The 26,395-nt window shown below is 38.3% G+C and overlaps 1 protein-coding gene across 16 annotated transcripts in view; it reads left to right on the top strand.

Annotated features, from left to right (window-relative positions):
* The window catches only part of kif1aa (kinesin family member 1Aa), a 71,877-nt gene that overhangs the window by 15,399 nt on the left and 30,083 nt on the right, over positions 1-26,395 (top strand). For 10 of the 16 annotated variants that reach the window (XM_077198900.1, XM_077198898.1, XM_077198897.1 and 7 more), the window contains exons 3-25: positions 2,339-2,412; positions 2,528-2,707; positions 3,074-3,142; positions 3,285-3,463; positions 5,412-5,523; positions 5,748-5,825; positions 6,980-7,045; positions 7,162-7,179; positions 7,887-7,965; positions 8,051-8,129; positions 10,712-10,854; positions 15,789-15,991; positions 17,054-17,133; positions 17,254-17,329; positions 18,701-18,780; positions 18,888-18,994; positions 19,086-19,166; positions 20,047-20,227; positions 20,322-20,394; positions 20,511-20,601; positions 20,716-20,864; positions 20,969-21,147; positions 23,273-23,410. In XM_077198900.1, the coding sequence (XP_077055015.1) occupies positions 2,339-2,412; positions 2,528-2,707; positions 3,074-3,142; positions 3,285-3,463; positions 5,412-5,523; positions 5,748-5,825; positions 6,980-7,045; positions 7,162-7,179; positions 7,887-7,965; positions 8,051-8,129; positions 10,712-10,854; positions 15,789-15,991; positions 17,054-17,133; positions 17,254-17,329; positions 18,701-18,780; positions 18,888-18,994; positions 19,086-19,166; positions 20,047-20,227; positions 20,322-20,394; positions 20,511-20,601; positions 20,716-20,864; positions 20,969-21,147; positions 23,273-23,410 (2,515 nt within the window). Of the gene's footprint in view, positions 1-2,338; positions 2,413-2,527; positions 2,708-3,073; positions 3,143-3,284; positions 3,464-5,411; positions 5,524-5,747; positions 5,826-6,979; positions 7,046-7,161; positions 7,180-7,886; positions 7,966-8,050; positions 8,130-10,711; positions 10,855-12,149; positions 12,251-15,788; positions 15,992-17,053; positions 17,134-17,253; positions 17,330-18,700; positions 18,781-18,887; positions 18,995-19,085; positions 19,167-20,046; positions 20,228-20,321; positions 20,395-20,510; positions 20,602-20,715; positions 20,865-20,968; positions 21,148-23,272; positions 23,411-25,725; positions 26,038-26,395 lie in introns of those variants that run through there. The other 6 variants (XM_077198903.1, XM_077198902.1, XM_077198901.1 and 3 more) reach the window with 3 other exon arrangements.

The following is a 26,395-nucleotide window of genomic DNA, read 5'->3' as shown; positions in this document are numbered from 1 at the left end:
TCTGTAAAGCTACTTTGAAACCATATGTATTGTGAAAAGCGCTATACAAATAAATGTGAATTGAATTGAAGTTTTATACATGGGAAAATACCGCTGAAAGTGTGTGTATGTGTGTGTTAAGAAAAGTTTTCCTCATCACTGACTAAATTCAATTTCTCAGTCCAGTAATGGTTGCTCAACCATGTACTGAAAATGTGTCTACTTGAAATGTCCTTTTCATGGTTATTGTGCCTTTTTGATTCATGGATGATTAGGTATATTTAATACAGTCTACTTAAAAGGCTATTTTTATGTGGTTTGGGTATTTGGTCTTGGACATCCCACCATATGGCCGCTGCGATGTATTTCAGAACAGAAACAGTATGTTCTGCTCACGCTGCCTGTCAGACTCGTGACTGTAGCGCCTGTGATGACGTGTGGGTTGGCTGTAAGACTGACGCAAGACCATTCTGTTAATCATGTTCTGAAATACTAAGCGTGCAGGACAGTTGAAATGCAGGGACAATGTTTTCAGTGATGGGAAGTGTTTGAAATTGCACAGTTATCCTTTATGTTGCTAGACAAGCAGAGTCTATTTAAATGATGTTTCCTCCATGATGCACTCAGTGTTTCTGGCGATTCGCTTCTCTTGTAATATGGTTGTGCATTCATTTCATACACATTTTTAGTGGGATATTGCTAGTTTTCTGAAGTGAAAAGTATTAATTTATCTGTGTGTAGTGACTTTGACATACATAATTCACCTTTGTTCTTGGCATTGTTCCTCACTGTTGTTCAGGGATCGTGGTCCCTTTAAATGTTCTGTATGCGTGATGACGTGAGACGCTAGTCAGCGCCATTTTTGGAGTTGAGTGTTTTTTGTTTTCAATAATAAACGACACACGCATTCGTGTGCTCAATGTGAGAAGTTGTCTCTTGCGATTTACTACAATTTCCACATGTGTTTATTACATGTGCTTATACTTTTTGTGGAGTATTGTGCAAAGAAACCTGCCTGTTGGCAAATTAGGCTAATAAAGGAAAAGTTAATTTAATCCTGTCAATCACAACTCAGTATTTCAAAATTTAAAAGGCCGCTTGCCTTATTCCTATGACAGTTCTTTCAGCATGTGTCCACCACCCCATCTTCACCTTTATTTTAATGTATTATTTATTATTGATGGAGTTGTCCAGAGGAATATTTAGAGCCTGAGTTGAGTCTCATGCTTGAGACCTCCATCAAGGACAGCAAACTAAACATGTTTTTTCTTGTATCTCACTCAAGGATTATATGAAATATGAAGTCGGGAAGCTTTTTTATGACTGGGTAACACAGTAAGGTCTGAATACTGACATTAGATTGTAGAGACTTGGTGTAATTCTTTGTAGTTCTTTCTCTTTTCCTCTTGATCTCTCACCCTTTCTTATACACAAAAAATCTTTTGGCGGCACTTGTGCTTGGGAAGTTTGTGATGATCATGTTGTCCAGCATGATTTAAGACGTTCCAATGAACATCTTTTGCTTCAATGGAAGCAAGAACGTGAGCTTTTGTGCGAAATAGTAAATATGTAAAATAACCGTTTTAACGTTTTAAATTAATCTTCAAAATAATTGTCAGGTTTTGAATTACAGATTTAAATGTATACAGCATGTCAGGCATGTTAGATTTAAATGTAAAAACGCAAACGTTTTATGACACTTTTTATGCGTTTTGGCCGCTCATTTACACGACAACAGCGTTTTGGGGGCCTGAAAATGCAAACTTTTAAAAACTGTCTCTGAAACATTTTTGAAAACGATACCGTTATTGTCTCCGTATAAACTACAAAAACGTGAATTTGGGAAAACGGTGTCGTCATTGCGCATGCGTATTACGTGTTCAGTCTGTAGGTGTGCAGTGTTTCTTTACAAAGTGACATATGAGACTTCAAAAACATTACAAAAAAATGAGCAATCTCCATTTTTGAAATGTTAATGTATATGGTTTATGTACCTACATAGCATTTAAAATGTAAGTTCATATGACTCAAGTCTTTCCATTAAGACGCCTACATAGTAGGTCATTTTCATTTACACACCCATTACCATATTTAGATAAACATAATTACTAATTTGTGATTTGTGATTCTTGATCACTCTCTGTGATGACTTACAGTTACTGGCCGCTGGTGGGAGAAGCAGGGTTTAAGAGCACATCCGTGTGGACTCGTTTAAACTAAACTACAGTGACTCAGCACTTTCTGCCACTGTGTGGCGGCCATTTAGTGGCTCACAGCAGAGTATTGGGTGTCCACTCAGGATCTCTAGCATGTTTTATTAATCTTAGTTATTCTCTGCCATATTTTCCTTGTCTTTCAGCCATCATCAACCCCAAAGCACCCAAAGAAAACAAAAGCTTCAATTTCGATTACTCCTACTGGTCACATACCTCGGTGAGCCAGAACTAGTTAAGAACTTTGGAGTGAAATGCACAAAGCAGAGCTATTTTGCTTTTAAAGTCAGTCTTCAGAACGTCAAAGACTTATATTTTTCTTCATCTATCCACAGCCAGAAGATAATAACTTTGCCTCCCAGCAGCAGGTGTACAGAGACATTGGAGAGGAGATGTTACTTCATGCCTTTGAGGGCTACAATGTTTGTATTTTTGCATACGGCCAGACCGGTGCCGGTAAATCCTATACCATGATGGGCAAACAGGAGAAGGACCAGCTGGGCATCATTCCACTGGTAAAGAAAGATTCATGTACAAACAAATATGAAGAGGAATAATCATTTCCAAATATTAGTTTCAGCACTTTTATACAATTATTAGCTACTTGAGTGGCCTTTTTGTGTATCTAAAGCACATTGTGTCTCTTTGTCTTTGCCTCTGAATGCATTATCATTTTCCTGTTTATACAGCAGTGCTGTATAAACAGGAAAATGATAATGCATTCAGAGGCAGTGTGAACAAGATCAGTTCAAACAGAATTAAACGACAAATCAAACACCAAGCTGACCAGTACACATAGTAAAAAAAAGGATTATTCACTAACTAATCTCTCTTTATTATGTCTGTCTCTTTCCCCTTTTCTCCTTCATCCTAACCGTCAGCTGTGTGAGGACCTTTTCACCAAGTTCAATGACAACAATACTGATAACAACATGTCCTATTCTGTGGAGGTAAGATTGGGTCAAACCCTGTTATCTATTCTTCTGTTTGGTTCCAAATCTTTGTAGCAGCTCATTAACACTCTTTTTATTGTAAATTCTCATTTATATGGTGTTTGTGCTTTTAAACAGGGTTTTATTTTTGTCTTTCCAGGTTAGTTATATGGAGATTTACTGCGAGAGGGTACGAGATCTTCTGAACCCCAAAAACAAAGGAAATCTGCGTGTGCGAGAGCACCCATTACTGGGCCCATATGTAGAAGATCTGTCCAAACTCGCTGTCACATCATATAATGACATTCAAGACCTGATGGACTCAGGGAATAAGGCTAGGTAGTCTTTTCTATTCTATTCTATTCTATTCTATTCTATTCTATTCTATTCTATTCTATTCTTTCTTTCTTTTTTTTCTATTTCAGAAATAACATGTGATTGTTTTTGCTGCTCAGATCTGTGGTCTCACTTATTGTACAGTCCTGGTCACATTAGTTTTTCAAGGTCTTCATGGTCCACATTGAGAGGAAAACAAATATTTACTTATTATTCATGTTTATCATCATAATGCCATGTTTAATTCCAGGAGGCATTATGTTCGAACATTCCTGTTTCCTCAGCTTAGTGTCACTCAACAGTTCTTTAATCTCAAGGTGTTGAGATACATCCCTCCCAATACATTACACCTTCCTTCTACCTGATACATTTAGCCTGTTATGTGAGTTGATGGTTTGACACAACAGACAGGAGCTAATTGAGTGGAATACATTATTAGGAGATCGAAAGTTTGCATTTTTTTTTTTTTTCAGCGCGACATTTTAAGTTACTGTGTCAGCATGTGAGCTGAGCGGAGCGGCGAGCGGAGCGGTAATACTTCCTCCTGAGCAGAGAGTGCCTTTCTGAAGATTCCGCTCCGCTCGCTCCGTCCGCTCAGCGCCGCTCGCTCTACAGAGAATGCCTATGCCTACACAGAATGCTATTGTGATTTGGTAGTTCGAGAATCGGTGAATTAGCTAAAGCAATAGTGGGTTGGTTATGGAGTTCATATTGTTTTAAGGAAGTTGCGAGCCTTATGCATAACATGGATCTTGTTTGTGTGTGCGTGCGTGCGCGCGCACGTTTTAATATGCCTGTTTTGCAACTGCAGTTATGTTCATGGAAATAAAATAACGAAAATCAAATATACCTTTTCAGTTATTGCATTTAATAAGCAAGTTTGCCAAAGGGCTAGACATGTTTTTTAATTAAGTTAATTTAATGCATTTAAATGAATAAAAAGAACAGACTTTTATTCAGAATCACGCCGAAATAACTTCTATTTACAATCCTAGCTACTGTAAATGATACATTTATTCCAGATATTCATTACAAAGTACAAACAGAAAGCAAGTAGCCTACAGACACATTTTATGTCTGAGCGGGATCTGAACGGGATTTGTGTTACGTTCAAACGTGAGCGATTCATCAGTGGAGCGTTCGCTTGGGACGCGAGCGACTGAGTGGAGCGCACGCGCATACAGCGGAATATTGAGCTGAGCGTCACACCGCTCCGCTTCGCTCACATGCTGAGATCTATCGGAATTGAATTTTAGCTGATGAATAAGCACTACCATTTCAAAAGTTCGTGTCTGTAATATTTTTAAATGTTGAGATAAAAATGTCTTATGCTCACCAAGACCACATTTATTTGATCTCAAATACAGTAAATAAATTAATATTGTGAAATATTATTACAATTTAAAATAACTCTTTTCTATTGTAATATGTGTTTAAAAAAGTAATTAATTCCTGTAAAGGCAAAGCTGAATTTGCAGCAGTCATTACTACAATCTTCAGTGTCTAATATTTCAGAAAGCAATATGCTGAACATTTCTTGTTATCATCAATGTAAAAAAAAAATATTTGTTCAACTTAATACTATTTTTGGAAATTGTGATTTATATTTCTTCAGAATTGTTTGATGAATAGAAAGAAGACTGTTTCAAAACAGTTTTTACTGCTAGTTTTGATCAATTAAATGCATCTTTACAGAAAGTATAAAAAATGTTTTTTTATTTTTTTTATCTAACTGACCTCAAACTTTTGAATGATATTGTACATTAGAAAATGGATCTGAATACATCAGGGAAACATTTTGATGATCATTAAATTTTAGTTCAGGACCAGATTCCCAAAGGCAGAAGTTAGTGCAAATGCTTTGAGATTATGATAGACTTGTGAGAAATCTAAATCCACAATAATCTGAGCACTGAATGAAGTTTCTGAATGGTGAAATTCTGTTATCCAGGACAGTAGCTGCCACTAACATGAATGAGACCAGCAGCCGTTCTCACGCTGTCTTCAACATTATCTTCACCCAGAAGCGGCATGACTCGGAAACAGATAACACTTCAGAAAAGGTATGTGCTGCTTTTGGATGTTACAGATCCTGTCAATCATAATAAACAGCTTAATTTAGGGCATGCTGCTCGGCCACTTGTTTCCCATCCTTGCACATCAGGACTGTATTGGATGACTTTTGACATTGTGACTTTTTTTTCTCTATGGATGATGTGAAAGGTGATATGGGCTTGTCCAATTCTCAGCATGTTCATTATTGACCTCTTCTGAACCTCTCTGTTAGGTCAGCAAAATCAGTCTGGTGGATTTAGCCGGCAGTGAGAGAGCAGACTCCACTGGAGCCAAAGGCACACGGCTCAAGGTGAGTTTTTTTTTTTTAGCTGTCCCAATTCACTTCCCATTATCTATTGTTCTATCATGCTCTCTAACTCCCTCAGTATCTCTGTGGCCCTGTTTACACCTGGTATTAAGATGCATTTTGGTCGATTGGATCACAAGTTGACGACACTGAATACAGGTGTAAATGGGGTCTAAAACGTTTCTAGCTTGTCAACTTTCAAACACTTCCAGAGGTAGTCGCATTCGACGCATTCGACCGGATTGCTTTCGTAGTGAAGACGCTCATGTGGTCGAATGCATTCGAACAGCCACAAAAGACCACCTGCTCTCTCCGCCTACTGACCTAATGCATAAACATTATAGAAAGGGCACTACCCAGACGGGATTTAAACTTTGTCGACTAAAGACCCAAGTTTTGTTTGATAAACGTACCAGGCTAATGTTCTCTCACCATTTCTGACTTGTAATGGCTGTCAGAGCAGAAGCAAAAGCTGTTGCTCTCCATATGTTTTCCGTTGTCTCCTTTCATGCTCATTTGTAAATTGCCTGAGCTTACTTCATCCATTCGATCGAAAGATTTGAAAAAGCCCATACATTTACCCACCCATAGACCCTCCCCTCAAAGGTATCAGGACAGAAGTGGTCGAGAGTGGACAAAAGAGACGGATTAAAACACTACGTGTAAACGTGAATGTGTCTCTCTCGTCCGATCAAACAAAACGCAATCTAATTCCAGGTGTAAATCGGGCCTGTGATCTTCCACATTATTGTACCCACTCTGTATGGCTTTTCACACTTGAAATAGTTAGCCCTGGCCCCTGGGTCATTTGTAAACCCTCAGTTAAACAAATCTTGGTTATCTTGCTTCACGTTTCACACTGCTCATAATTTACCCAGATTCATTTAATTTATTTAATTTAACAAATGATTCTTGGTATCCATACGCTGAAGTTACAAACTGTAGATTCCTAGACCATGGGTTAATGTTCAAGTGAGAAATGTTCCTTTTCCCGTGGGTTATAAACGGGGTTTAGTGTGGAAAGCCCTTGTGTGTCTAATTCTCTTCACATACTTCCTACCCTCAGTGCATTGAGAGCATTTTGACTGCACTTCTCTTCATTCTATCTTCAATACTTTGAGTTTGGAATTGTAATTCTTTTTTCTACTGCATCCCAGGAAGGGGCAAACATCAATAAATCACTCACTACCCTGGGAAAAGTCATTTCAGCTCTGGCTGAGGTGGTAAGTGTTTTGTTTTGAGCCTTGAGGATGTTTGATGATTTATTATTTTCAACATAAAAAGTTCAATGTGTGTCAGTTTAATCACCTGCAATGTATTTTATCACTTATTTTTGCAGGATTCTGGCTTAAACAAGGTATAACACTCTTTGATCAAATTCCATCTGTCTGTCAGTCATTTATTATACACTACCATTCAAATGTTTGGGGTCAGTTAGATGTATATTTTTAAATCAATACTTTTATTTAGGGCGCACATTAAATTTATCAAAAGTGACAGTAAAGACATTTAAAATAATACAAATTATTTCTGTGTCAAATAAGTTATGTTTTTTCTAAACTTTCTGTTTTCAAGGAATTCAGAAAAAATGTATCACATTTTAAATTTGGACAAAAATATTAAGCAGCAACTGTTTTCAACATTGATAAGAAATGTTTCTTCAGCATCAAATCAACATATTGGAATAATTTCTGAAGGATCTTGTGACACTAAAGACTTAAGTAATGAGAATTCTTGAAATTAAATTTCAAATGAATGAAAATCACAGAAATAAATTATATTTTAATATATAATAAACAGAAAACAGTTATTTTATAATGATATTTGTAATAATATTCAACAATATTATTGTTTGTATATTATATTATTTTGATCAAATCAACGTATCCTTCATTTTTACAAAAATAACAAATACGTATAACAAATAAATCTTTACAAACCCCAAACTTTCTAACAATATATAATATAATATAATATAATATAATATAATATAATATAATATAATATAATATAATATAATATAATATAATATAATATAATATATATTTTGTCTTTTCTTCGCAGAACAAAAAGAAGAAGAAAGTGGAAAATTTTATTCCTTATAGGGATTCGGTACTGACCTGGCTACTGAGAGAGAACCTTGGTATGTATCATAGGTGTTCTGTCGCATGAAACAGGATAATAATGTATTCTCGTCTTGAAACAATTGACCTTTTGACCTCGTTCAGGTGGCAACTCTCGCACTGCAATGGTGGCCGCTCTGAGTCCAGCCGACATCAACTATGATGAAACCCTCAGCACTCTCAGGTATTCTGCCTCAGTAAAACACACGTTTTATCATTTCTTTCCTTTCTGTCTGAGGTTAGTTAATGAGCTGACAGATATAGCAGTATGTTACATAATGAGAATGTTCCCGTTCCCCCTCCACACACCTGCCTCCCTCTTGAAACGCCCTTCAAAGATGCTGGTGTGCAGTAACACTGCTGAAAAGAGTAATTGGGCTCCTATCAGAAGTGTGTGTGTGCAATAGAGTAGAATGTCTCTTTAAAAAAAAAAATTTCCCCTTCATAATACTGTATGGATGGATATATATATATATATATATATATATATATATATATATATATATATATATATCAGGCCAGCTGACACTCTTGCCTTGGCCCGGGACAAGATAATCTTAGATGCTAATACTTCCTCATCATCATGGACAGTTCGCACCGCTTTCTCCTTTCCACAAGTGCAGGTTCTCCACTGATCTATATACACAAATCCGCCGCGAACTCTATGGGTGCCACCATCTTGCCTGCCGCCATTACTGGCTTTAGGCTTTTTGGCATTATGGTATTTCCTTCTCCCCAGTCTTCCTACAGACTCTGGCACCTTGATTTCCGAATGACATGCAAAATTTGCTTTCATCCGAAAAAAGTACTTTGGACCACTGAGCAACAGTCAAGTGCTGCTTCTCTGTAGCCCAGGTCAGGCGCTTCTGCCGCTGTTTCTGGTTCAAAAGTGGCTTGACCTTGGGAATGCGGCACCTGTAGCCCATTTCCTGCACACGCCTGTGCATGGTGGCTCTGGATGTTTCTACTCCAGACTCAGTCCACTGTTTCCGCAGGACCCCCAAGGTCTGGAATCGGTCCTTCTCCACAATCTTCCTCAGGGTCCGGTCACCTCTTCTCGTTGTGCAGCGTTTTTTGCCACACTTTTTCCTTCACACAGACTTCCCACTGAGGTGCCTTGATACAGCACTCTGGGAACAGCCTTTTTGTTCAGAAATTTCTTTCTGTGTCTTACCCTCTTGCTTGAGGGTGTCAATGATGTTTTGTTTTTAAAACAGATTGAGTTTGAGTCTTGAAGTGGTATTTTAGTGAGTTGCACCAAACGTTCGGAACCAAGACTGGAAAGAGACCTGTACCTTGACTGCTCTGGCTTAGAAATGACCTAGAATCGGGATTGCCTAGACATAGACTGGTAACAGGCTTGTGCTGTGCTAACTGTAGACCACGTAGATAGTCCACAGACTGATAACGGGATTGTGCTGACTGCAGACTGCTGGGCCGGAACACAGACTGGTAGCTGAATTATGCTGACTGTAGACTGCTAGACTGGTCCACAGGCTGGTTACGGACTTGTGTTAGTTGCAGATTGATAGGCCGGGACACAGACTTGTAACGAGTTAGTGTTGACTGCAGGCCGCTGGGCTGGTCCACAGACTGGTAACGGGAATGTGCTGACTGCAGACTGCTGGGCTGGAACACAGACTGAAAGCTGGTTTATGCTGACTGCAGGCCACTAGGCTGGCCCACAGACTAGTAACAGGCTTATTCTAAATGCAAACCACTAAGGTCTGATCCACAAACTGTGAGCTGGCTTAAACTGGTTGTTAAATGCCAAATTGGTCCACAGCTTGTCAGCTGGCTTGGGATATTTGTTGGGTGCTAGACTGGACCACAGATTATGAGCTGACTTGAGCTGGTTGTTGGATACTAGACTGGTCTACCAATTGTTAGCTAGCATAGGCTGTTTGTTAAATGCCAGACTGGTCCACAGACCGTGAACTGACTTGGGCTGGTTGTTTGATGCCAGACTAGTCCACTGCTTGTGAACTGACTTTGGCTGATTGTTGAATGCCAGACTGGTCCACAGATTGTGAGCTCGCTTGGGTTAGTTATTGAATGCCAGACTGGTCCACAGATCGTAAGCTGGCTTGGGCTGGTTGTTAGATGCCAGACTGGTCCACAGATTGTGAGCTCGATTGGGTTGGTTGTTGGATGCCGGATTGGTCCACAGATTGTATGCTGACTTGGGCTAGTTGTTGGATGCCAAACTAGTCCACAGATTGTGAGCTGGCTTAGGCTGGTTGTTGGATGCCAGACTGGCCCACAGGTTGCAAGCTGGCATGGGCTGGTTGTTGGGTGCCAGACTGGTCCGCAAGCTGTGAGCTGACTTTGGCTGGCTGTTGGATGTCAGGCTGGTCCACAGATTGTGAGCTGATTTGGGCTGGTTATTGGATGCCAGACTGGTCCACAGACTGTGAGCTGACTTAGGCTGGTTATTGGATACCAGACTGGTCTACAGGTTATGAGCTGACTTAGGCTGGTTGTTGGATGCCAGACTAGTCCACAGACTATGAGCTGGCTTGGAATTTTGGGTTTTCATGAGCTGTATGCCAAAATCATCAGTATTAAAACAATAAAAGACCTGAAATATTTCAGTTGGTGTGCAATGAATCTAAAATATATGAAAGTTAAATTTTTATCACTACATTATGGAAAAGAATGAACTTTATCACAATATGCAAATTTTTTGAGAAGGACTTGTATATATATATATATATATATATAATGAAGTTCAGTCACTCACTAACAGTTGTGTGTGTTATGCAGGTATGCGGACAGGGCTAAACAGATCCGTTGTAATGCTGTGATCAATGAAGATCCTAATAACCGTCTGGTGCGTGAACTGAAAGAAGAGGTGGGACGTCTGAAGGACCTCCTCTATGCCCAGGGCCTGGGTGACATCATTGAGAGTAAGACCATTTGCCTTTTATCTGCTCTGACACCACCTTCTTTTCATTATAAGTATTTCATCAGGCAGTTAATGTGACTCATTGACTGCTGTTTCTTTCTGGTACTGAAACATATATTACTGCAAATGTTTTATTGATTGTTCTGTTCCAAATCCTAGTAAGTTGCCTATAAAACAGCATTTTAAGGCACCACAGACGGCAAAGGCTGTTCAAAAAAAATAGACAACTTAAGTAGACCGCTTTCTAAGATTTTCAATTTTAGTGTCAGTGCAAAGCACTACTTTTGCACCCCATGAAGTTGATGTCAACATAAGCTGCTTCCAAAATCACTTACTATATAATACACTAGGTTCTACTTTTGGTTTTAAACTTACTTCGACACCATTAAAATGTAAGTTATTCTATATAGTATGAATGTGTGTAGTTTGAATGAAATTTGGACGTACATACTATATAGAATAAAGTATATGTGTGTAGTTTGAATGAAATTTGGACTTACTACGTCATGTGACCTACAGGGTCATTTATGTCGCTTCACTGTCATTCACAAATTCTCTCCTGTGGCTTCATATTAAAGTGTCTTTCGGTTGCGCACTTCAGAATCTCGCCTGGAAGTAATAAGTCATTTGGGTACTTTTCGCCTAATGTTTAATAAATACTATAAAGTTTGACATACTGTACTACTCATCTCACATAGTGTTTTTACCCACATAGTATGGAAGTATGCATATTTGAATAGGATAGTGCAGGGCTAGTGTTCGAAATTTGTCTTGATGTTCTCTCAGAAGGCAGCTGTCTATGTAGGTTGTAGACAGCAAGGAAGCTTGTTAGGTTTTGGAACAGAGCTTATGTCTCTATAAGTGATAGAAGAGAGTTGCAAAAATAATCATGGATGATTAAAATACACACACGCATGCACACACACACTGACACAGACAAAAACACACTATGTCCACTATTTTAAAAACTCACTAGGTTCCACTGGGTCCTCTACTCTTCCCTGTGCACTCCTAACTCTATTTCTGTTTCTTCTAATCACTCGTTTCTTTTCTCATCCTATCGTCTCTTGGTGGTGATCCCAGCGGGGAAATGCCTTAAAACAGACGGTCTGGAGTCCAGCCCTCTGGGTTTGGTACAATTCAGTGTCAAGTGACTTTCAAAAGTCTAGTTTAGACTCTGAATGTCCCACTTATAGTCTTTTTGTGTGAAACAAGTCTCACTTTCCTCTCTCTTTTTCTCTTTTTGTCTGTATTATTCTGTATATATATATATATATATATATATATATATATATATATATATATATAGTTTCTATATTATTCCTCTTACTCTTGTTTCTTCTTTGTCATTCTCTCAGCATTTCGGGGGCCAGTTGAAGATTTTGCTGGTTTGAAATGTGTGTTTCTTGGGCTCTATCTCCCTCTCTTTTCTACGCTTTTGCAGTTTTTATGGATAAAGCAGATCTCTGCAGCATCAGGGTCTATTCAAGGGTTTGAGAGAAAATTCATACACCCTAAACATAAAAAAATCATATCAGAGCCATATACAGTGAGAGCCATAAATGTTTGACTGTTAAGCTATCAAACTATTTCTCCCTTTAGGTGTACTTGTAAATATTTTAACTATCTTTTATAATTGATATATGAAATACCATTATATAAATGCTAAACATTAATATATTTGCTACTTATTTAGTATCTAATATATTAATAATTATAAATAATGTAGATTTAATAGGAAAGTTAGGATAGAAGTAGGAAAGTTGCATTTGTAATAGACAAAAATATTATAGTCTTCTAATAATCTAAATGATTATTACCAAAATGCCATTTTTGGAATGTATAATGTGATTATTTGGCAGTTGCTTTTTTTCTAACCCTGGTTGCTGGTGTGGTTTCTGAGCTGAAAGCTGCTTTATCTAGTCTGGTGCTGCAGGGCTGTGTGCTCTCCCTCCTTCTCTCTCTTTCTCACTCCCTCGTTTTCATTATCGTTTTGGCTTGCAGTGCAGAGCGGATAAATGTGATGTCACACTTATGAGCTAATTGATCTCACTCATGCAGTCATCCGTCATATAGTGAATGTTCTTTAGCTGCCCTCAGACTATCTACATATGCCTTTCATTTATTAAGAATGTAAAGATTTATTAATGTGTAAGAATTGTGTCTTAATGCTGAAATCAGTGAAATCACACTTTAGCCACTTTAGCACACAATATCCTACTTTTCTTTACAATATACTGTAAAAAAATAGTTGTTTCAACTTAAAGTGTTTGTGCTACCTTACAACTTCACATTTCAAGTTGGCTAAACTTTAAATTTAAGGCAGCAATAACACTTACTTTTTTAAGTTGAAACAAAGTTTTTTTTTTACGGTGTAAATGTATTTTGTAATCTAATGCAAGGAAATTAATTAATTTTTATGTGACTTGCATCTGAATAGGACACAGTTTGCCAAAATCACACCAGTAAAATCAGAAATGAACAAAAAAACATACATTCAATGTAATATACAACATGCACTAAAATTCTCCAAGACATAGGAGTAAGGCTTGATATCTGACAGTATTTTGCAGTGGGAGGGACTTAGTGCAGATGTTTGTTTGAGTGATAGCTTGTGTTCTCTTTATACAATGGCTGCCTGTTGCTAGCTGCTGCTTTATGGCTGAACATCAAACCCAATGCTTCTTAATGTCAGATGTAACACAACTCATGAATGTATGCAAGGATAATTTATGACCTTGATCTCATTGATTTTTTGAGAAGATATAGACTATCCCAAACAAGTCGCTCAAAAAACTTGCAATTGTTACATCAAGAATCTATTTCTGCACTTCTGCCTAATCTAATCTATAATAGAGTGCCAATAGTGATATAAATTCTATTCAGACAAAGAGTAAACAGAAATAATATTCTATTTGCACTATGGATAAATTGTCCATAAGTAATACGGAAGCAATTTGAGCTTTCAGACCTGGGACTGGCCAGTCCTGAAAAATGTAGAGAGGGTGTAAAGCCTTTGTTAATCTCAAGCCATGAAGGGAGGTTGCACGTATTGGCACACAGCACTGCTTTGAGCAGAAAGTATTAGCTGAAGTGCCTTTCTTCAATATGCATTATGCAATCCTCTTGTAGGAGCTGCTATATGCTTAGAAGAGCACATATCCATCTCAGTTTGGTGTTTAGTCACTCGTCACCAGGGGCCATGTCTTCTCACGTTTTACCCAAGATATTTGCCTCATAGCTCTCTTAGGAGTGTAGTAGCACCGAGTAAGCACTCTGTTGCCATAGCAGCACTGTCAGAGCTGAGAGATGTTATTGTGCCGAAGGTTACAGAGACATTACAAAGACAAACTATATACTCTATAGAGTATATGTTTATTTAGGTACTTATATATATACATTACATTTCAATTTATTAGCATAACTGTTCAGCTAGAGTTATATGATATTTAGTGTTTGGATAGGTGGATATCACATGAAATGCTGACAGTGTCTCTAAGTAGGAGCAGCGTGGGAGGATATTTCCTGTGTGCAGCTCACAAGATTTGTGTAACAGATGTAGGATGTAAATTTTCCTGTCAAATGGATTTTACGAGGGTATAATTGAACTGGTAATGGAGGTTTTACTGTGGTCAGCGATGACGGTCATTCTAGTTAGGTGATGACAGTAATGACAGTCACTGGCTTTTAGCAGAAATATGAGCTCATTGCTAATGTCCAGATGTACTACAGTCAATATTTTCTTACATAAAGTGTATGTTAATTAGTATGAGAGATGGACCATTGCAGTCATCAACCATTATTTACTTTCTAGTTGTTTTTGGGGGCAGGGCAATTCTCCTATACACCATTTAATTGGACAAAAATCAGTGTAGTGCAACATGAGTCATCAAGATTTTAAGTATGTTTTCTCGGAAGAAAAATATGTTTAATTTTAGTGTCTTCATTAGCATTCAGAAAAACTCAAATCTATGCATAAAAGCCACAAAACTCAAAAATCATTTAGTCACCCTCATGCCGCCCCAAACTCATATGGCTTGCTTTCTTCTGTGCAACACAAAATAATACATTTTGAAAAAGGTTTTAGCTGTTTTTTGTCTGTATACTGAGTGTCAGTTGGGTTTCAAGGTCTAAATATAGCTTGATTTGACTGATATGAAGTTTTCTGAAGTGGCATAATCACTTGCATGATTAAACTGAGGTTTAAGTCTTTATTCACTCTCATATCGAATAATAAAAAAAAAACGAAAAAACATAATAACGTTTGTCTCATGACATGCGAGATCCAAAGTTTTGATACAACTTGACGTTTGAGGTTCATGTCGCCATTTGATGTAGTTTAAATCTAAGGCTTGATGTAGAAAGACAATTTGAGTAAATTATGACAGAATTGTCATCTTTAAGACCAAGAACGAATTGCCATTTAGTCGCTTGAATGGACTAACACCATTATTTTGCTCAATGTACACTAACAAATATAAGAAACTGGTGTCAAATAATAGCCCGGATCAATGCATGTATGCCTGTTAAATATTTCAGACATGGCTCTCGGGTTGCTGTCATTGGATGGTCGACGTGTAATGCTGTTGCTGAAGCCCGCAGTGTTACATTGCGCTTGAGATGGCTGTCTCTGTGCTGCCGGGTGCCTGCGCTAGAGCTCCTATTTTATTTACGCTTGTCTCCTTTACTTGGCTGTTACTGTCTGTTCTTTCTTGAGCGTTTCTCCTCAGATGTGTGAAATTTCTTGCTCTCTGAATTCAAATTTATTTCAAGCTACAAGTCTTTCTCTGTCTTCTTTTCTCTACCTCTCCTTCCTTCTGCTCATCCTTTTCTGTCTGCTTCTCTCTGAACTCTGTGTCTGTCACCCCCTGACCGCCCCCGCCCCCACCACCACCACAAACCCCCCCCCGCACCTCTCTCCCCCTTCCCCGACAGACATATCCGATTACAAGAACAATAACAATAGTGGCCAAGCTGTCAATCAAAGAGGTGATCTCTCCACAGTGACCAATGCTATGACTGGGATGAGCCCCTCTCCGTCTCTCTCCGCCCTATCCAGCCGGGCTGGTTCCATCAGCAGCTTGCACGATCGCATCATGTTCAGCCCAGGGAGCGAGGAAGCCATTGAGAGACTCAAGGTGACTGCCATAAAGTATAAAAGCCTGACAATACTGAATGAAATCCTCCAAATATAAATCTGACAAATATCTGCCTCCAGATATTAAGGGATCAGCTCCAGATTAAAGGGACCATTTCATAATTGTTTTTACCTACAAACTGTGTTGTTGTTATTAAACGAAACTAGAACTATTAAAAACAGTTTTTTGTAAATTGAAATAAATCTTAAATCAAAGAAAATATAAAAATTATATTTAAATATAATAACTTACTCTACTATAATACTATTCAACTGACTGTAAAATACTAGTAACACTGTAATACAAATGACAAAAAAGCTCAAAATAAATAAAAATGACAAAAGCATTTCAATTACTAAAACAAACTAAAAATCAAAATGAAAATATAAAAAATCTACACTTCTTATAACTGTACCTTTTAAAAGAGTTTTTTTTTTTAACATTTTCAACTTTCTTTAGAGTGTAATGTTACTATTTGAGAATGAAATAGGTGTGCAAAGTTAAAAGTCACAAAATCCACTCTATATCAGTAACTGAACTTACAGTCTTGACTTTTCTTCTGGGAAGTATACACGTAACAATATTCCTCATGTAAATAATTCCTGCCAAAAGCATACAATTTTTTTTTTTTTTCAATCCGAAACACAAAGAAGCGGTTGACCCATCATAACACACTGGCCCAGCCGTTCAATCAGAGCACATTGCGCTTTTCAGAAGGAGGGGTTTCATAGAAACTAACAGGGGAAGAAAATGTAAAATACGTGAAAAATAATGTTTCAACATTAAAGCACGAAAATCTATTCTAATTGAGCCCAAAAACAAACAAAAAAATTTAAAAGAGATTTCAGAATGAGCTGTTTGTTAGGCTTTGATTGCATTAATAAAACTAAGGTAGTCTTTTTGTTCTAGATATTATACCTTAATATTTTTTTTTTACACCTCATTAATTAAACCCAAAAGCTTTGCTGTCTAAAGATGTGCGTCTCACATTAAACAAATCTATAAAACTACTATGAACTTGGTGGCATATTTTAACTTGCATTTGTTTGCAATGCCAACTAGGAAACGGAGAAAATCATTGCTGAGCTCAATGAAACGTGGGAAGAGAAGCTTCGCCGTACAGAAGCCATCAGAATGGACAGGTTTGTTATATGAAGCCTTATGTGATGATAAGCAATTTTACGTTAGTGTACTGTATAAGTAATTCTATTGTCATAAACCTAAACAGTAAGTTTTAAAAACATCTGAATTGGTTTTCACAGAGAAGCACTGCTGGCCGAGATGGGTGTGGCCATGCGTGAGGATGGAGGAACTGTTGGAGTCTTTTCACCAAAGAAGGTAAAGTCATTATTAAGGCTGTAGGGAAAAACTGTATGCAGGTGGAGGTGGACCACATAAGGCTAATATGTTGTGTTCAAATAAATAAGCCTGTGAATGTCTTTACATTCCCTTTCTGGAAGCCCTCGCAGAGAAAACCTCAGCCCGTGTTTATAGACACTGTTGGGCTGTTCTCTCCCAATGAGGTTGGTTGCCATGGATACTGTGTGGTTGCATCTCGATTCTCTCAGAATGTACCTCTGTGTGTTCTTTTCCCACCAGAGCTCTTCTAAACTCATCTGTGATCTTTATTTAGGGATCTGTTGCTGATATGAATGCCGATGTGCTGCAATTCCTTCAAGTCTTTATAGTAAACTTTAAAGCAATCTGCTGGTTGAATGTACACCAGACTTCAGATCTCAAGCATCATGCCCTATGATGCTTTTAAAGGCTTTCCTGTCTGGTGTCTTACACTTTTGTGATATCTAAATCGAATTGCATGTTTTTTGATGGATATCAAAATTGAAATCTTATTTTCCTCTTTCCAAGGTCGTATAATAGATTCTGATAGTGCTCACAAGGCAGTGCTACATGCACTTTGGCTGGGGTTTAAACCATTGATTCCAATTATTAAATTCAGAACGGTATAATGACTCCATTTGAACTTTATTTTGTAGATAATTTCAGCCTTTTGTGCCTCTTTTGCCCCTGTGATTCATACTTTTTTTAAATGTTTGAAAATCTCCCATTGACTTCAGCATATTCAGCATTTGACAATGTAACCATCAACAATGAGACTATTTAAATATATGTCTGCTGAATTGCGATTGGTCTTCGTTCTTATGCTTGGATACAAATTGTGATTGGACTTTTTTCATATATTTAAAGTAACCATGAAATCAAAATGGACAATTCTTATATTTTATGGAATATTGCAATGGTTATTATAAATGATTTATCTGTGCACATCATTATTTTTGGGCGGGACAATATTGACTCCCCTCCAGCAACCTGTCACTCATATGAGATTGCAACAGTTAGCATATGATCCAACAATCCAATCAGTTCCAATCAGATCCAATCAAATCTCGCCCTACATTTTGTCTCATTCGAGAAGCCATTTCACTCAAAAATATATGTCACAATAGGGAAGTTCATGCCACATTTACACTGTACAGTAATGATTTTAATTATTGTACACATCCGACAGAAAACAAGACTTTGATGTGGCATTTAGCATTAACACAGAACCAAAGCCTAGAACCTAAACTTTTCTGAAACTTTAAGACTAGTCATGTGCTGCCTTGCAAGCACTGGTATTTCTTTCTGGAAATGCAAAAATAGTTGAGTATGTAAAGTTGATTTTAAGTATGTTTGGGTCCCTCATTACAGACACCCCATCTGGTGAACCTGAATGAAGATCCCTTAATGTCTGAGTGTCTCCTATATTACATCAAAGATGGAATTACTAGGTTAGTTACAATCCAAGCTTCTCCTTTTCTCCATTGTGCATATAAATCACACATATTCTGTTCAGTAGAATTGGCACTATGGTATCTTGATGTGTTGCTTTGCTCAGGGTGGGGAGAGAAGATGCCAGCAGTAGACAGGACATTGTTTTGAGTGGTCACTTTATCAAAGAGGAACACTGCACTTTCACCAGCACCACTGGACCAATGGGAGAAGGTTTGTTAATGATGCAGCTACTGTAAAAACACATACTTATTATACATGTATATGCCAAAGTCCTTATGGTTGTTCTTTCTGTTGTTTACAGCTGTCATTCTCGAGCCGTGTGAGGGAGCAGAAACGTATGTAAATGGAAAGAGAGTAACAGAACCCACTGTTCTCAGATCAGGTTTGTTTTTTTACTTTTTTACCCTCACCTGCTAAAATACTGTTCTAAGCAATATGGTTTGGTTCCTATCATTTATTTGTTTGTGCTGGTGTGTGTTTGCGTGCATATTTATTAGGGGTGGGACAAAATATCGATATAGCAATATATCATTGTCCTTCTCCGTGTGATATGAGAACTGTTACTCTGGCGCCAAATATCAATATTTTAATTAATAAAATAAGGCGCTCTAAAAAGATAGCTTTTTAACGGGATGGTGGACAGCAGTGTGAGTAAAATATTAGATGCCCCAGCCATTTAAGTCCAAAGTCTGGACCCACTTTGGCTTTTATACCATTGATATGACTAACAAAATCGACAAAGATTCAGAATATACAAGAACTGCCTGGTAAAAGTAAAGTGCATGGGTAATACCACGAACATGCAAAGCCACTTAAGTTGGAACGCCATCACCCTGATCTCATTGAAAATGTTTAATTTACTTAAAATATTCCATTTAAATTACAGTCTGAAAAAACGTTTTGTGCTGTTTTCTAAGAGTTTGGACTTGAATAAAGAGAGAAAACCTGCACTTAACTTTTTCACTAGTATTTTGTTTTCATAGTTATCATAGATATCATAGTTCACAGATATTGTGATGTATCAGTATAGGATTGTCTAGCAATATACAGTATTGATTATCGCAGAATAATATTGTGAGGGAGTATGTATGGATGCATGCTTGTATTGATTTAAGATTTTATTTATTAATTGATTTATTTTTCATTTTTTATTTGTATTATGTTATTTCTAAAATAATTATTTTATGCACATCTGTGCAGAATAAACCAGTCTGTGTGAATGCAATTTTTTAATTTCTTTTGTATTACTGACTCTTTTGTAGGGAACCGAATCATTTTGGGCAAGAGCCATGTGTTCCGCTTCAATCATCCAGAGCAGGCTCGTCAGGAACGTGAGCGCACCCCCTGCTCTGAGACCCCAATGGAGCCTGTAGACTGGGCCTTTGCTCAGAGAGAACTCCTGGACAAACAGGGCATTGATATGAAACAGGAAATGGATCAGAGGTAAAAGTAACATGGAGGAAATTCAAGAACAAGTGTGAACAAATGTGACATTTGTGTTTTTAGACTCATATACTTTTTCATATCGTTTGTATAGACTGCAGGAACTTGAGGATCAGTATCGCAAGGAGAGAGAAGAGGCCAACAATCTATTGGAGCAACAGAGATTAGTAAGTGACAGAAAGTCATAAAGAGCTTATATAACTCGTTTCCTTTACTCCAAACTTACAGTAGTATATAATGTGACCCTTTTTAGTGTTGATATTTCACTGTATGTCTTTTACAGGACTATGAGAGCAGGCTAGAAGCACTGCAGAAGCAGGTAAATCGTTGTTACCCTGATGTAGCAGAGGAAGATGAAGAACCTGAGGAGGAAGGTGACTAGATTGTGATGGAAAAAGTGTTTTCGTTTTTTTGAACAGCTTGAACTAATCAAAATGACCCAAATTTAAACACCTGAGCATCTTGTATTCAATCTCTTTTACCCATAGTGCAATGGACTGAGAGGGAGACAGAACTGGCGTTGTGGGCTTTCCGTAAATGGAGATGTTATCAGTTCACATCTCTTAGAGACATGCTTTGGGGCAATGCCATCTTCCTCAAGGAGGCCAATGCCATTAGCGTCGAGCTAAAGAAGAAGGTGAAAGCTTTGGAAATACAGAACCATAAAGAAACTGCATTCACTCTGCTAAACCTATAAGATATGACAACATCATAACTGATTGAGCCTTATGTCGCTTACAGGTTCAGTTTCAGTTCGTTTTATTGACGGACACACTTTACTCTCCACTTCCGCCTGACCTGTTACCACCTGAGGCAGCTAAAGACAGGGAGAAGAGCCCGTTCCCTCGCACCATTGTGGCCGTAGAAGTCCAAGATCAGAAAAATGGAGCCACACATTACTGGACCCTGGAGAAGCTTAGGTAATTTTTGTATATTGCTTTTTCATATCGTTTCTTCAATAGCAGAAATGCCCCTTCAAAGCAGACTTTTCACACTCTCACTAATGTGTTTAATTGGTGTACTGCGAATATCCACAGTGGAGATACAGTGGTCATTTCCACAACATGTCTATTTTTTTTGTTTTTTTTTTGAATATTTTAAACCTTTTAAATATTTTTGGAATAAAAAGGCAGACTCATTTGTTTTTAATGCAGCTAATTTTATAGCTAGTATGTGTGTGTGTGTGTGTGTGTGTGTGTGTGTGTGTGTGTGTGTGTGTGTGTGTGTGTGTGTGTGTGTGTGTGTGTGTGTGTGTGTACACTATATGGACAAAAGACTTGGGACTTAATTATTCAATTCAGGCGTTTCAATCAGACCCATTGCCACAGGTGTATAAAATCGAGCACCTAGCCATGCAGTCTGCATTTACAAACATTTGAAAGAAAAAAAAGTGTTGTTCTGAAGAGCTCAGCGAATTTAGGCATGGTACTGGGATAGGATGCCACCTTTACAATAGGTCCGTTTGTGAAATGTCATGCCTGCTAGATATTCCATGGTCAACTTTAAGTGGCATTATTGGAAAGCAGAAACATGAAACATTTAGGAACAGCAGAAACTCAGCCACGAAGAGGAAGACCATGTAAAGTCACAGAGCGGCGGGAGCTTCATGGAATGGGTTTCTTCAGTGTTTCGTCGACTAGCCCACGACACCTCAAGAGGGCTAGACAGTGACTCTGGCGTCCCAGAGTCGGCCCCCTCCGTCCTCCACTCAACTCAGCGCAGCTTACTGACCTTTACATCCCTCCTACTGCTGAGACCTAACCACAATCTCACAATCTCTCCGCAACCCAACCATACGCGCCAACCCGTTTGACTAAGGCTGTTGAGCCCCACTGGTGCAGTTTCAGTGGCAACAGTTCCATATGACATACCACCTACCGCAAAACACAATATCTGCCCAACCACCCGTCATTCACGCAATATACACAGGAACGTAATGACTATAAATACTATATACAAATAAACCAACAGACTCTTCAAGTTTTCAAGAATTTTACGCAACCATAGCATTGGGGCCTGTACACAGCCAGCTAGAATCTGTCCGTCTCAACCACAGCCAGTTGCTGCTCCTTTCTGCTGCTTCAGATAAGTTCTTTACTGTGCGACGCAACTCTTGGCCACTGAATCCGACGTCTCTGAGGAACCGGGTTGTAGAGTGTGCCACAAAACCTCGACAACCCACTTCCACTGGATAAACCTGGACTCTCCATCCTCGCTGTTCTGCTTCAGTGGCCAGCTGAGCATACCGCAGTTTCTTCCTCTCATATGCCTCATCTACAGCAGCCTCCCATGGCACTGTTAACTCTATCAGTTGAACAATGCGTGCTGATCCAGACCACAAAACAATATTTGGTCGTAGGTTAGTGGTGGCAATCTAAGGTGGAAAAATAAGCTGTTGATCAAGATCAGCCAGCATCTTTCAGTCCCTAGCAGCTTCCAGTTTTCCTGGGCGAGAATTGGTGTTAGCACCTTTTCTTGGTGGTTGCTCGACTGGGCGGAGGAATATTGTCTTCTGCGTGTAATGTTTTGCTAGAACAGGCGGCAACTTATTGGTCATACTACGCTTGCCTTCCAATGCTAAAGCCAAACATCGCAATACTTGGTCATGGCGCCAAGTAAACCGACCTTGGCTAAGAGTGTAAATTATGCAACAACTGAGGGACAGTAATTATACATTCTTATGAAATATATTCAACAATAATGACTGAAATGGTTTGGTTATTTCATGTTTTGTTTACATTTTAATAGTTTTACAATTATAATAATTTAGTATTTTAATCATGGAGTCTCATATTTTAGGATTAATAGTCTAGGATAAGGGTAAAACAATACAATTTATACATACAAAGTGTTTGAAAAGAAGCTAAAATAAATGAAGGCATGTTGTTTCAGGACAACAAAAACAAAATCTGTTACTTGCAATAAAAGACAAGTTCTGAAACATAAAAACGCCCGTAGGTGAAGAGAAACCCAGCTGAGTCACCTTGGGTTTCACAGTGTATCCAGGATTTAATTCTAAATGATGTATAATGTCGCCCCCTGCAGGCAGAGGTTGGATCTGATGAGGGAGATGTATGATCGTGCTGCTGAGGTGCCCAGCAATGCTCTTGAAGACTGTGACAGTGTGCTGACTGGAGGCGATCCCTTCTACGACCGGTTTCCCTGGTTCCGTCTGGTTGGAAGGTGAGTTTTAAGGTTACTTCAGAGCATGGCTAGACAGACCTGACCGCTGGTGTTCACTACAGAATGCCACATCAGATAAAGGCCACATTATCAACATTATTCTCATAAAACTACACTAGTGTTTGAATGGCCCATTGAAATTCAATTCATTTCTGTTATGCAGAACAGAATCAGCAATTCTGATTATGTTTTTGTTCTTGTAATAGTAGAGTATATGGCAGTGCAAAACAACTGCTGGAAAGAGAAAATGTAATAAAAACTGTGGTTAAGAGCTGATCTCTACAGGATATATGTAATATTGCTTATTCCTCTGAGGAATTATTGCCTACACACTTTTCAAGAGTGCAAGATTTTTGATGCTGCTTTATTCAGAAGAGCATGAAATCGATTTTCCATGCACTTCTAATTTAGGTCACAAGCTTCCCTTTGTCCCGTCTACTTCTGAGCTGTATGACTTACTCTTAATCTTGCCTTTACTATATCTTAAAAGATCACACTGAAATCAAAATTACGTCATCATTTACTCACTCTCATGTTGTTCTAAACCCACCTTGCCTTCTTTCTTCTGTGGATTATGAAAGGAGAGATTTTTAAAAATGTACAGGTAGCTTTAACAAGTAACAACTGTATTGGTTGAGGTTTTTGCTACTGTACCGTATGACTTCAGAAGACTTGGAATAGTGAATGGACTGCTTTTACTTTTATGGTGCTGTAAGGGGATTTACAGTTAAAGACCTAGAACCAGATATGATGAATGAAGACCCGGAGGCAAAATTATAATAAATTAAAGAAAAGATTTACCGAAGATAGTTTGCAGTTCCATCAGCAGAAGTCAGCTTCAAGACTCATACAGGAGTTCGTAGGCCGCCCCGGTTACAGTTACAAAGATCACAGCAGTTATACCATTTCCAAGGTCTAAGCTATGTCATTGCTTACAGGATGAATGATTCTCATTGGCTAAGAAATAGATAAACACAGTAATTTTCCACACATAGATAGACTGAAGCATATCTCCATCGATTATGCAGCTGAAGTTAGGCACGTCATGACCTTCCAGGTCGCAGATTTGGGTTGCTGGGTGCCAGCATGCCCAGAACAACAACTCAGTCAATCTCAAATAATGCCACTGGTTCCTTAACCTGTAACCAAAAAGACTAACACACACCGACACACAGCTTTTCCAAGGTTGGATTTGGCCAGGCTCTAACTATAAACAGGAGAGTCCTCTCAAAACATCAAGATAATGCGTTCTTTCTCTCAAGGATAGCTAAACTTTAGTCTAACTGGAAAGTAAGGCTTTAACAAAGAAATGGTCCCTTAAACTATTGACTTCAATGACCCCTATATGTATTAACACGTTGAAGACCTTTATCAAACACAAAACAAGTCCATATTTCATTTCTGGAAGCTTGGCTAAATGAGCAAGCACTGTTACTGCATTCAGATATCAAATACAGACATTAAAGAATACATGAATAGAACATTTCAGTTATCACACTGGTAACTTCTATAACAAAGTAAAATCTCCAGAGAAGTCATTCAACTCATTTGATATTTAGAAGGAAACATATCGATTAATACCTTGATTATAATCACTCATTACATATACGTACATTGAAGCAGCGGTGGATTCCAATCCACCTCCTTCAGTGCCTTTTGTCATTGTAGTGCTTGCCATTCCCCCATCTCGTTTCACTTTCATTATATTGAACATGATATTTTACAAAAATGTTGGCTGATATTTACAAAAAGGTATTTTTCAAAAGTAAAACTTTTGGTGTTTCAAAAAAAAGAGAACAGGTTTAGAACTACATGATGATGACTGTGTTATGACAGAATACACTTTTTTTTGTTGTTGAGTGAACCATGTCTATAAAACGTACATTACCATTGAAATGTTTGGGGTCTGTATGATTTTTTGTTAATGTTTTTGAAATACGTCTTACCAAGGTGATAATTAAAAAGAGTAATATTGTGAAATATTCTCACAAAATTTTTCAGCATCATTACTCTAATCTTCAGTATTTGAAATAGAAATCTTTTGTAACATTATCAGTGTCTTTACTATCACTTCTGATCAATTTGCTGACCCCAAACTTTTGAAAGGTAGTGTAATATTGGACATTCTTAACAGAATCCTGTTACAGAGGCTGCTGTTCACATGTTTTAGGTTTTTTATATCTATGTCCATTACCCTGCAACTAAGTAAAGTTGGCTTCTTAAAAGTCTTTACTTACCCACTTGCGAGCAGAAACAATTAAATAGACAGATGGCCCCTCTCACTAACTGGGCTCCCGTGTCTTTGGCTACACCAGAAACCCCCTTTTCTCCACATGCCTTAGTGAGCAAGCAAGCGACTCTAACTCCTCCCCCACCCCCTCTGAGCCCACATCAACCTCTGAACTCACTGAGCTGGTCCAGTCATGGCCGGACAAGAAGGTGGGGACAGATTTGGATGACTTGGACGATGATTTCTTGTTGGATGACCCATACTCGGATTTAGAGGAGGAGGAGGGGGAGGATGATGATGATGATGATGATGATGATGAGGGAGAGCTCTGCAGAAGCTCCAGCAAGACTGAGGACCCGTTTTATGATCGCTCGCCATTGTTCAGTGTATTGGGAAGGTTGGTGAGGTTTCAGGAAAATGCTGGGAAAGGAAACTAGCTCTTTCACACTGAGACTGACTTTTAAACATTATATGTGCACAACACACACACACACACCCACACACAAACACACACACACACACACGCACCCACGCACGCACGCACACACACACACACACACACAGTATATGAGAGATTTTTGTTTACATATGACTACACTCACATTTATAGACAAACAAATACCTGAAAAAGGCCAGACATATATAAATAGGATGATTGTTTATAGACACAGTGATATTTTGAGTTTATTTTCAGTTTCTGTTGGTGTCATACACAGTAGTTTAAAATACATTTCATGTACAGTATAATGGCTGGG

This window comes from Siphateles boraxobius, unplaced genomic scaffold (assembly GCF_051911475.1).
Source record: "Siphateles boraxobius isolate OS27281-9 unplaced genomic scaffold, OSU_SipBor_1 41, whole genome shotgun sequence".
Classification (NCBI taxonomy): domain Eukaryota; kingdom Metazoa; phylum Chordata; class Actinopteri; order Cypriniformes; family Leuciscidae; genus Siphateles; species Siphateles boraxobius.
Note: the sequence above shows the minus strand (reverse complement) of the source record. Positions and strands in the feature narration are given on the sequence as shown.